Source organism: Anarhichas minor, unplaced genomic scaffold (genome assembly GCF_050575085.1).
Source record: "Anarhichas minor isolate MPS153535 unplaced genomic scaffold, ASM5057508v1 ptg000090l, whole genome shotgun sequence".
Taxonomy (NCBI): domain Eukaryota; kingdom Metazoa; phylum Chordata; class Actinopteri; order Perciformes; family Anarhichadidae; genus Anarhichas; species Anarhichas minor.
The window spans coordinates 1,725,155-1,737,947 of NW_027466536.1; the positions used below are offsets into that span (position 1 = coordinate 1,725,155).

General features: G+C 40.8%; 1 protein-coding gene across 2 annotated transcripts; it reads right to left on the reverse strand.

Moving 5' to 3' along the window:
* Window positions 1–608: 608 nt before the first annotated feature.
* Window positions 609–10,793, reverse strand: bbs2 (Bardet-Biedl syndrome 2). Of its 2 annotated transcripts, none has more exons than XM_076082207.1 (18): window positions 10,670–10,793; window positions 9,990–10,124; window positions 9,343–9,570; window positions 7,981–8,106; window positions 7,731–7,793; window positions 7,485–7,562; window positions 7,202–7,306; window positions 6,634–6,720; window positions 6,392–6,527; window positions 5,661–5,800; window positions 5,312–5,441; window positions 5,038–5,209; window positions 4,799–4,928; window positions 4,477–4,596; window positions 3,889–4,026; window positions 3,512–3,624; window positions 2,543–2,691; window positions 609–1,667 (listed from the first exon to the last, which is right to left on the reverse strand). In XM_076082207.1, the coding sequence occupies exons 2-18, from the start codon at window positions 10,104–10,106 to the stop codon at window positions 1,561–1,563; spliced, it is 2,139 nt and encodes a 712-aa protein (XP_075938322.1). In that variant the 5' UTR covers window positions 10,107–10,124; window positions 10,670–10,793; the 3' UTR covers window positions 609–1,560. The 2 variants fall into 2 exon arrangements, with proteins under 2 accessions (XP_075938322.1, XP_075938323.1); XM_076082208.1 differs by having other exon boundaries at window positions 10,675–10,777.
* Window positions 10,794–12,793: the final 2,000 nt, after the last annotated feature.

Here is a 12,793-nt window from a genome sequence, read left to right on the forward strand (position 1 = left end):
AGACGAGAGGACTAAATAAAAGTGCAGAGTGTGGATCTCTGAAGTTATGATAATTAGTCATGTCTTTTTCTAGTTTGAGTCTACAAGGAAGTCAGAGATCAAGGACAGCTAAATATTTCATACTAGGCCAAGCTACCCAGTCACATGGGAGAGCACACTCACAGCAGTAATTTACGACTCTAGACTGGGTCTTTACTGAACCATATGTAGCGCCTGTAGAATACAGCGCGTGAGGGAACATGTGTGCATCCAATCAGAAGTATACCAAAAGTAGGAAAGTTGAGGTTGGAAAAGCAGAGTCCTTAGTGCTGGATGTAGTGTGTGGATGGTACAGCTTAACTGACGAATACATAATTAAAATAAAATGGAAGACCCCTGGAAATATGCAGCATAGTTTACATGTATGTTCAAAAATGGGAAGCCCCATTTTTCCAATTAGTTATAATTTTCCCTCTCAATTCTTTCCTGTTGTTATACAAGCAACGACCACTTGGTGGGTCACTTATTTAAATTTCATGCCGTGCAGCCAAACTTTGTTCAAACCTGCTGAACCGTACCTTAAATTCTAGCAGAGATCACAACGTTTCCAAAGAGAGCAAATATGTACATACTTTTAAAACAAAAGTTTATTTAATAATAGTTTCTGCCACACACACAATTATACATTTACAATCTCTGTGTACAATCTACAAAAGGTAAACAAGTGAAACACACAGCGCTGGTCCTCTGACATCCGTTCATTTAAAATAGTTTTCTTGCACAACACACAGAACCATAAGGGCCACCAGCGATTTCAATGAAGCTGCTCTCCGTCTTGCTCCAGCTGTGCTCTCTCTAAACATCACCGTGTCAGCTGAATCAAACATTCAGGCTGCCGATCCAGCAGATACTCATTTTCCTACAAACCCTCGTGTTTTAGTGGAAACGCATTCTTTCCTGAAGTTTAAACGTTTTCATGACAAATGTGCAACGCTACCTGGAAAACGTCCACATTCAAAGGGCATTACACTTAACTCTACTGATGCTGTCAGACAGTGTATGCGAGAGTAGAACTGAAGAAAAGACTGTTTTGTTTTGCATGAGTTTCAGACAGCAGTCAGATTAATGCATTAAAACTAATTTCTCTGAAGCATCATTGAATATCTTTCTTCCATTGCTTCTGAGAAACAGTCTGAGGGAAGCACTCCACTACCTCTTTTGTTCCAGCTGAACTCTCCAAACTATCTAGCTAAGCTTTAACTGCACTAAATCAAGCTCCTTCAAGTGCACTAAGCCTGTAGTCAGCATTTTATCTCTGTGAGCCAGGAGAATTTCAAGTCTTCACAGACAGTAAAAAGGTATTATGGAGCTCGTACCAAATGTTGCTGCCAGGCAAAAAGATAGATTAAGGCTACAAACTGCGTCCCTTCTCGTGTCCTCGTCTCATCATTCTGGGGGGAAATCCTTGCTGGTGCCATGCTTGAAATAGGTCAAGCTCAACATTACATTGCCGAGTAGTTCTGCGTTGTGCTTGCACTTTCAATCCATTTGTCCATTCCTGCACCACCACCCCTTCCACCCTCAGGAGGATGCAGTGCCAGCTTTCATGATCCTGAAGAGTGCGTTGATGTTATTGCTCTTGATGGCGTCTCGGCAGGCAGAGATCACTTGGTTCTTGGGTTTACCGACTGGAGGTAAGGAGGAAGAGCGACAGACAGATTAATATGAGGAGACAAGACAGGTATGTGACTTGTAACGACACATAGAGGATGACATAAATGCTTTTAAGCTTCTGAGCTTTGTTCACTGACATTTGATAGTGAAATCAGTATTTAAATGGCTGTTTAGTCTTCTTATTAAGGATCCCCCTATATACTCTGATATTATTGATGAATACATACATATGTATACTGTATGTGCAGTGGGCTTTTGATGTTGCATCACTGCCATGAACAACATAAATACCACCGTTTTGACTGCTCAGTGTCCTGACTGCAGAAATGTGCTCGTCAAGGGATGCTTGGTGTTTTGGTCGTGAGTGTTGTTTCCCTGAAAAGTCAAAACTCTCCTCATCCCCGATATGCTATATCTTGCATGCTTCCAAAAAAAAAAAGAAGCTATAGGAGACACTGAAACAGAGGGTTTCCAGTCTGGTATCTAAGGTGAGCCGGACTCAAGTACTCTGCAAAGCATTTGTAGTCCCTCACCGACATCAGCAAAGCGTTGAATATGTCCAATCAACACTAGAAAGAACCAACATCTGGACCAACAACACGTATGCACTACATCCAAAAACCTACCCAGGTACAATAATATTGATTGTACATAGGCTTGAGTCAGCCCACATGCAGTTGTTCAGGAATTGTGGTTGTTACAGTGTGTCATACATATGTATACATATGTACACACACACACACACACACACACACACACACACACACACACACACACACACACACACACACACACACACACACACACACACACACACACACACACACACACACACACACACACACACACACACACACACACACACACACACACACACACACAGGCCTACCTCGGAGTCTACCAGCCCGCTGTATGGCCTGGTTGACAGACTTGAGGCAGGCAAGTAATGCATTGTGGTTGTTAGAGCGGATTTTATACTCGTTGACCAGATCCCTGTTTAGATCGTACAGCTCTCTGTAACGCTTCTTCATAGTTGTCCTGCAGAGAGCGAGGGAGAAGATCAGAGAGAGCGTACGGGGAGAAGAGGAAGAGAAACAGCCCTGTGGTTAAAAAGAAAAGATCTTATAGCAGTATTATCAATATATATATACGCTGAAATATACACTCAGTTACAAGTTTTTGTTGAAACTGTCTTAGAGAGGTGTTGATTCAATTTGGGGCTCACTCTGAAGTTTTGTGGTGCAGTTGGATTGTAAAGTATTATACTGAAAGGCATTTCTAATATTTTGTCTGTCCCATTTATATCAATGAGGGTGCCTTAAGTATTAGAAGCACCTTTCATTACAACAGCACCACAAACTGCAGCCTCCAAAATGTCCATGAAGTTGTATCAACATTCATGAAGGATGTAATGTAGGACTGTTGTATTCGACTGTACTAGTTTTAGCTAGGTGTACCTAATTAATCAGCAACTGTGTATTTGTTCTTCATGTTTTTGATACAATCGTTCTTTTGTTTCAGAAATCACTAGTAAAGAGTGTTTGCACTACAGTTGACCTTTTTCCCAGCAGACATTTTGAATTGTCATGGTAACATTTAAGGGAAACTAAGCCTTTCTATTGTTGCAACGCTGGTGGAAGGTGAGGGTCTGCTGATGGCTTTTTCTCTTTGCTGGCTTTAAACAAGCATGCACAATACCACAGCTCTGGAAGTGGCTGACCTAAATTGCATGCAACCATAAAAAAACGTTATCAACGTCAATATGTTTCCTAAAGAAATCATACATCACATTTTGTATTTGACAATGATTACAAATGGGACCAGTTCAATTTGCTGCACGTCTGTCGTGGTTACTCACATTTCACCCATAAGGCGAGCATCCTCTGCTTGCACCAGCATGTTCCTGATGTAGTTGGAGTGGTCGGCCATGGCTGCAGTTAACTTCTGATGGACGGAGTGGAACTCATCCACCTGCATCGCAGATATTTAAGACTCATTATGAAACCACAGCAACAGCTACATTCTCTCTCCTGACAAATAAAGATTTCATTTCTCATGAGCTTCCTGACTTCTCTCAGCCCTGACAAGCCTTTTACACAAAGTTGTAGTCACAATGCACATGTACAGGTCAATGTACATGTGGGGATGGATGGAAGGTATGTCTTGGAATACTAGTGGAATATACAACATGAAATGTTTTTGACAGTAGAGGTTTCAATGTCATTAGAGCCAGACCTCAGTGAGTGTGGTGTGTAGCTCCTCAAAGTATCCGGGGAAGTCTGCTTCTGCTGACAATTCCTCTATTGCCAGGAAGGAGGCAAGTGATTGGATCAGATCTCCTGCCAGGTCAATGTCATCGGTTCTCAGAGTGATCTGATTGGGCAAATTAAGGATTAACTAAGCATCTGATTTTAGCTTATTTTAAAAGGAAATGTCAGTAACTTCATGCAAATGAACCTCAATGTTTTGCTCACTCTTGGCAAGGTAAGAACTCATGATTTATACGGTCACAATTTTCCCTTTATGAGCAAAAACCCAAAACAAAGTATGCACAACACAAAGCCTTTGTCTTTTAAATCACTAATGAAATTAATTGAATGTAATTAAATTGACTTTGTACAATATAAATAAACAAGTCACATTGATGTTGTTGGTAATAACAAATCACAGTGATTTCATGTTTCAATGTTTATGTTTTGAGCTGCAAAACTCAAGCACTTGATTCTCTTGTTGATGTAATGTTAAAACTTGCAGAAAAAAGTGCACAAAAGTGTAATGTGTAAGAGAGATATGGCTAAACGTATAGTTGTTGTGTGTTTGTACCTGTCCATTGGTGGCCATACTGATGGACAACAGTCCCCCTCCTCTTAGAGAATTAAATGTGATGTCGGGGCTGTCTACTCCTTCTGGAAGCAAGAAGTTCTGATTCAGCCACATCACCACCTACACACACACACACACACACACACACACACACACACACACACACACACACACACACACACACACACACACACACACACACACACACACACACACACACACACACACACACACACACACACACACTACTATAAGATTGTAATTAGCAAACATATATTGGGATGTTATTGCCTTGGACATGCTGTGGGACTGATCAGCCTACCCTCTGTGGTCGGTCGTTGATGCTGAAGGTGACCCTTCCAGTGGGCGGAGTAGCTGAGGAGTCAACTGTGATGTCATACATGGAGAAACGAGGCAGCTGACGAGTGATTTCAAACACATGGAATTGGGTGCTGGAGAAGACAAAAAGAATGAAGTGCAGAGAAGGTGGTTAATTACATGGTAAGAAAAATGCAATTAATACACGACAGCACACGTACTTTACTTACTCACACATCCTACCTAGTTTTCCCTCCAACAAAGGCTTTGATGTGCAGATCTACTGGTATATCCTTTGGGGGGACAATGGGCACGCGGACACAGCCTGAGAGGTTCTGAGCGCTGGGGTGCACAACGTGACTCTCCCCCTCAAATATCCCCTCTGCGAAGATTAGCACTGCACGAATGATGGTTTCTGGAGAGGATAAAGGAGAGATTCAGGGACTTGGGACTATAGAGTATTTGCCCTGTCCTTGACATGCTTGAAATTCTCAGCCTAAGTGCTAATACACTCTACCATTTGGTGTTGAAATGCTGAGCTCTACATGAGCTTTCTGAGCCTCTGTAGCAGGCCTCACTGACAGCGCTGTCTGGAGCTGAGTGTTGGCTGGTATGACACCCACCCCACTGTTTGTCTCTGACACACCCTGAAACAACGGCACAGTTTGTGTGGATGTTAAGCATATAAAATAATATACAGCCACATGTCAATTAAGAATCCTGTGATTATCCTGTGTGAAGTCTGCTATCTCTGAAACAAACAGCGATGCAGAGAATTATGACAAAAATGAAACGATAAAGGGAAAAAAAATGTGAAAGGGGGATTTTACTCATCTCTGTGCTTGTACGATAATATAGAAATGTACCTTAGCATTCTCTTCATAGTTGCGTAGCTCCAGCAGCAGATTCTGTCTGCGTTGGCTGAGGTCTCTAATGAGGTCTTGTTCAGCACTGGAGTCCATGAGATTCCCTTTAAGGTCTTTACTGGCTGGCAGATAACCACGGACTACAAGATACACACATTTACAACACTGATGACATTCTTATCCAAGCCTAAATGGTCAGATCTCCCAAACCATGTTCAGCATGTTTGGATGCTATGTCTGAATTAAGCTTAAGGTACCGTTGAAGCTCATGGTAACGTGGTTATTTGTTTTTAGGTATCTCTACATGAACTGAAGTACTCAGGAAGTGGAAATAATGATCTGCTAGTTGCACGAGATCAAATAGATCAGAGTCACAAATGCACCACAGCTAAAATTTAATAAAATGTCATTGAAATCAGGTGACAGCACTACAATAATTAGTAATTTGGGTTACCTTAGTATGTGAACATGCATGAACACACACACTGACACACACTAACTCTCCTCCTTCTGACAGTTGGTAGGGAGTTAGTGGGATATTAGCGCTGATAAGAAAGGGCACTAACAAACACAGAGCAAGAAATTGTGTTTTTTTCCCAAAAAAGAAAATAGTGACAGATATTTGTAAAAGCATTCATCCAGGTACACAGAGGATGGCCTGAATCCAACCATTTCCAACACGTCTTCATACATGCATATGTGGGCAGAAACCATACAGGCAGACAACATACCTTCTCCGTCTGTGGAGGCGCAGATAAGTTGTATCTGTCCATCCAACCTGTAATCTCCCTCCACCACTCCGGCCACAGAAGAGGAAAAGTTGTCTTTAAAAATGACCTCGCCTGTGCGGTCACTACGAGCATCAATCTGAAATAAAAGGAGAACCTGATCCACACTGAAGACGAACTAAAGACAGTGTGGAAATGAATGACTTCTTGTGTGAAATGCCAGGCCCGCTAGGTTGTGAGCTGACCTTTCCATTGGACCAGCCAGTGATAAGCTCCACCACCCCGTCAGCATTCAGGTCAAAGGCATGGATGCTCATTGCGTGATTCTTGGACTGATTGGAGAGTGAAAAACACATTATTTAAAAAGGAAATGGAGACACATTACATTTAAAGTCAAAAGGCCCTTAGTGGGTCAGTCAGTTCAAATTTCAAACAGCATTAAATGATTAAGGACATACAACATGATAGGGTTGTTCTATAGACATAGAATAAACAGAACTAAGGCTTTCAGAGGGAAAGGCTGATGGAAACAATGACAACGACACCCACCAAGTGCCAAAGATCACCATTGTCATTAACACTGTGTGTTGAAGAACTCTATAGCGGTCATGGTCTTGAGACCGGTCTCAAGACTACCTGTTGAAGTCAGACTCGTCTTGGTCTTGTTTCTGTCTCGATACACTCTGGTTTTGGTCATGACTTGGTCTCGGTTTAGGTGGTCTTGACTACAACACTGGTTGCTAATACCTATTTTTTTCCAATAAGGTTAGCCCCTCTATTCCAAGACGACACTATCATAAATGATTACGGTACCTTAATCCTCCAGTAGCGGGCGCTGCGATCATAAACTCCCACAGTGCCATTGGCCAGGGCATAGCCAAACCTGCTGTCATGCATATGGCACAGTGACGTTACTGTCTGTCGGGAGAAGGACAGAGGGGAAACTAGTAACAGTGCACTGGTGATTTCAAGTGTTATTGTGCGACTGTCCCCGGTACAAAACATAATTTAAAATAAACAACAACACACTTGTTAGTTTTGATGGATATTTTTCTCGGGAGTCTTTAAAAAAGTGAAACACATTGCATCAGTTTACCTCGTTCTCACTCATCTCAGACACAAGCTCGTCCTCTTTGAATACTCTGATGTCAAAGTCCTCTGAGCCGACCAGAAGCTGGAAACACAACAGCGTCAATATGAATTCATCTTTCATTGAGCTCACGTCTACAGTTCAGACACAACTGTTAACATTTTCAAATTAGAGAGCTATAGAACACGAGGAGGAAGATGTGCGACAAAGCTCTGTGATCAGACGCAGCATCAACACAGCGTCAGGACGTACCTCATTTTTTCCATCGCCAGTAAAGTCACATAGTACCAGAGATCTGACATTATCACCAGTCACCTAAAAACAAGAAACTTCATTATTACATTTATTATTATATTTATTTGTTGATTGCTGATAATCAAACTGGTTACATTTTAGTGAGGTGTCTTTGTCTCATAAGTTGTGCGTTGCTATTCAAAGAAACCAACTTCTTGAATGTAAGACAGACTGTGCTGATATTAAAATGTTGCCTTGGTGTTCTTACCGTCCAAAAGTGGTCATTGCCAGCATGGTCAAAGCCTTGTAAAGCGCAGTTCCCTCCAATGATGGCCAGAGGACTCGGTTTGTCCCCGAGGTGCCCCAACACAATAGCGTTGGCCCCATCCGTCACCTACACCCCACACACACACAGAGGAAACAGACACAAGGCCCTTTAAAAATGGAGTACTGTAGAACATGTCGACAGCCAGGCTCGTCTCCAGAGTGTAAAGCACTGCTGCTTGTTGTCATTTTTTTCAAGTATTCAGTTCGACACAGAAACAGCATAGATGCAAATATGTTATGAGATGATATTTTTACAATGATTTTTTTCTATGGCAGATTTTTAAATTCAAAACTCATTGATATATTTTGGCTTAACATGTTACATTTCATGTTTGTACTGTACTATCTTAGAGCCAAGTCTCATAGACTGACACCTACCAAAGCCCAGTAATCACAAATCACAGTCTCTTTCCTGCGATCATTGGAACATGGTTGTGTATGTTGCAACACCTGTGAGATTATCTGGTTTATTACTAATTTGGCAATTTGGCCAGACATTTCCTTTTTTATAGCAGCAGCAAGGTCGAGGCCATTGAGATAATTATATGAGGTTCCCTCATCCGTCCTAACTTTCTTGGGACCGCTACTGGGACAGTATCTTGACCGTTGATGCTGTCTGAGCTAGCCATGTCATTATCGTGCTTTAAAATCCCTCATCATCAGTAGCCTCAGGTACAGCAGCTGTCATCAAAACTCTCAAATGTCAAAGAAAATACTGCTCTGCACTATTCCTACACCATCATGTTACTGTGAGAGAAAACACATACTAACACACTGCTTTTATTTCGTAGTATTATTTTAAAGAACCGCTGTCTCACATTCAACATGTGAAATTAATCATGTTTATGCATGAGTGCATGTATGATCTATGTTATGTGTTATAAGCATGTATTTGCACCGTGACGCTGGAAAGTGTGTTGTGTGATGCAGCGGCTTGGAGCCAGAGACAAACTTCCCCGTGGGACGATAAAATATACATTATCTTATCTTTTATGGTTTTTGACACCCGGACACTATTAAAAACAAATATGTATACCAGGGATTTGAGTCCTTTAATGTCAGTGTTGTCTTGGGTTGCTAAAGAAACTTAAAAAGCACCTTTCAAATCACAGTTACAAAGCTCTTTACAATAAAAACAGAACACGTACACACACAACAACACACCTGTGTTTATCTACCTGTAACCTCTATGCATTTAACCAATATACACTTTGCATTGTTACATTGTCTTAGACTTCATTCCTGGAGAGAGATACCACTTCAACCAAATGTTTTCCCTCCACCTATTCTCAGTTCCACTCACCTCTCTGTAGAAAATATCAGCATTGTCATGGACATCATAGGCCAGCAGGTTGGTCTGGGATCCCACCAACAGCGTGTCCCCCGTGGTGTTTGGTCCCAGCGTTCCTGCCGTCAGACATGTGACTGCCTGGTTGATGTTGAGGAGTGAGATGTCAGAGTCTTGTGCGCTCTGGCTGAGGCGGTGGGCCACAGGTCTCTGACCACGACCATGAGGGTTATGGATAAAAACCTTACAGAGAGAAACAGAGGCGGAAACATATAGTGTGTGACTTAGAGTTGGTAGTAAAAGTAAGAAAGGTATTCTATAATCGAAAGTGTTGTAATGAGCGTAAGTCTAAGAGACATGTGGTGAAGGACTCTTTAAGTTGTTGCCTGGGTCCAGACCTTTGAATCCACCCACTTAATGCTGTCTGATATCAGGCAAGTACAGTGGGCCAGCACAGAAACAATGTGGAAGTAAAAGTTCAGAATATGGTCCCTCGCTTTCCACAATGTTATAACGAGGCCACGAAAAGGCATTTGTAGAAAATACAAAGATGGAAGAATGTTCATGGACTCAGGCAGCAGCCATGGTATGCAATACAGTTTCTGCTCATTACGAATTCAACAAAATTATGTGGGAACAGAGAACATGTTTATTCCCCTCACCTTTCCAGCCTGTGTGGCTGCAGTAAGGCATGGGTGGACTCCATCAAACTTCCCAACAGTCACCATGCGAGGGTTAATCTTGTGGTTGAGCTTCAGTGTGAATATCGGGACCAACATGGTGAACTACTGTATATCCTGACAAGAGCCCAGAAGAGACAGACAGACAGAGGCACTTTATTATTTCTCTTCTTTTCGGTTCGTAATATGGGAAATCAAGCGCATGAGCTAAATAGGTTGCATGGTGCATACGATCAAGTCACGACGATGCGTGTTTTTGCTCCACTAATGTAATTACAGGCTTTACCATCGGACACCCAGCGGAGAACTCCGTTGCCTAGCAACAAAGAGTGGCACGCTAAAGCTTTTCATCTGTTAATCTCCTGTCTGTTCAAGAATCTCAATTATACAACAAAAAGTCACCACGTGTGACTTTATAACAAATTGTAATGTTCGTTTCAATCACAAATACGATTTTAATCCTTGGCAGGAAATTAAAATCGCCAATTTTTGCCTTCATTGCCTTGCAAGCCTAGCAAAGTACCTAACTAGCTAGCTAGCGGCTAACGTTAACATCGCTGGCTTCAATGTTGCCGGAAACCACTCGATCTGTTGACGATAGTAAAACAAACGAAGATCACTTGGGAAACCGTAACGCTGTTCATTTGAGCAAACAAACTCACCTTACCCCCTCTTCAGCTGCTGGATTTTGTTTCAAATTAGCTAACCAGCTATAAATAGTTAGCTGGATAGCACGACCACTCAACGATAGTTGACAGTCGATTCCCTGCTAACGACTACTTCCTCTCTACCGCTTTCAAAATAAAAGATTCTGGTCAACCATGTGAGAGAGCCGTGGTGGTATGTAATAGGACTCATGTTACATGCACTCAGTTACAGTACTTACTGAGGCACTTGTACCTCACCGGACTAGTTCCCTTTTATGTTTGAAATGTATGTAAGCCAAATACTGTATAATACTGTATATATTCAGCAGTTATAATGAGACAACCTTAAGTGGGTCCTCCACTGATTTAGTGTTGCATCTCCCTATAGTTGCGATACTCAGGTTTTAAAAACATAAAAATCGGATTCTACATTTCCCATAATGAAACCTGAGAGCATTTTCGATTACACTATAGTTGCCTTCAAGATGGTCTCTTCATTCAACCTAACACCTCCACTCTGTGCAGAATAGGATCGGGACACGTGTTTTTATTTTAATTTTATATTTAACATGTGACCCTACCCTTCTTCTACAAGACATTGCTACGTGGTGTATGTGTACTGACTTTGTCATAGATTTTGTTTTACCAATATCTAATGTGTTTATTTTGTGACGATTAAACTGTTCAACAGGTGATGTGTCCTGCATCTCCTCTTCAAACAGGCCCCTCTGAGCATGATTCACCATGATGTAGTTGGAGTCACAAACCAAGTGCTTTCTCTTTCAATGCCACGAGTAGATTTTTTCAAAAGTTGTATTTAATAGTAACTTGATGCTCCACATCATATCTTGTCCAACAGTACCCTCTAGTGGTCATACTTATATATGTATCTTATCAAATACAGTTTATTTATAAAGCACATTTAAAAACATCCAGAGTTGACCAAAGTGCAGTGTAATAAAATAACATGAACATAAATTTAAATAAGACTTTAAGTAGAGCTGACTCCTTGTTGTGACGTGACCTGAAGCCTGATTTAAATGTTCCATTATGTTGTTACTGTCTAAAAGGACAAGAGCTGAGAAATACAATAAATAGTGTTGATTTTAAGATATAATGAAGAAAATTTGCAATTACACAACCTACCATGACTCTAATGAGGAAGTGATACAAAATGCCGGTTCAGATTATTTTGAATTAAATGCAGTTTACTTGTTGTTTTTTTTAAATCAAGGTTTGTATTCTTTTTAAATGAAATATTTTATAGCTCTTCTGAATTTAGGTTCTTAGTAAACTTTGAAGTCCAGTTGATCCTGAAGGCATCCAGACAGTAACTGTGTTTATTGAGATCTGATTTTGAGGGATAATATGAACTAATTTAGACCTAAGTTATAGTTGCAATGAACAGTGATGACAGTTGGCCCACACAATGGAGCTGTTTTTACAGTGCAATGTTGTGTGAAACCAGTGAATTACAAATAAGGTGTTAGATATGATTTTTCTGTTATTTATGTATTCCATGTATTATCACTGTTATCTGAACAAAAGAGGTCCCTTTTAGTCTTTATGAGTATTTCTATATTCACAACTATGGCCCTGTCATTATCTGATTGCTCTTGTTAGTTTGATATTGATAGCATGCCTGAAGAATAAGGTTTTATACTGCGTAGTACTATATTGCTATTAGTATTATTTTGGGATTCTCTTTGGTGTCAGCCTTGTGACTTTCTGCAGCACATCGGGCTCTGCTGCTCAGTCTTGTGCTGAACTTTGAGACAGATATTAATGCAGCTGCTCATTCAGTTTGAACTGGATTTGAGATATTGTGATATGTAATAAATCAGTAATTAAAGTTAAGACGACTTAAGAATGACATCTTATACTGTCCCTCACAGCAATCATACAGCTACAACAAAGCCAATTCACATGTTACCATACTTGTGTCTCTCAGGGGATATAGTTTTATTTATTTATACATACTTTGTTTTTCTCATGCGATGAGTAATTTTTCTATATCATTGTAGTAAATTAGATGACTTAATGAATAACCCTTGTTTATTTGTCTTGCTCCTCTATATTCTAATGTAAAGGTTACTGTTATGACATTTACGAAAAATGAGTGATGGCCTATTAGAATCA

Excerpts from the sequence above, each read along its gene's own strand:
- bbs2 (XM_076082207.1), bottom strand. The coding sequence starts at position 10,106 with ATGTTGGTCCCGATATTCACACTGAAGCTCAACCACAAGATTAACCCT. Across the intron at positions 6,721-7,201 it reads CCCGCTACTGGAGGATTAAG|TCCAAGAATCACGCAATGAG; the intron begins GTACCGTAATCA and ends CTCTCCAATCAG. Across the intron at positions 6,528-6,633 it reads CTGGCTGGTCCAATGGAAAG|ATTGATGCTCGTAGTGACCG; the intron begins GTCAGCTCACAA and ends CTTTTATTTCAG.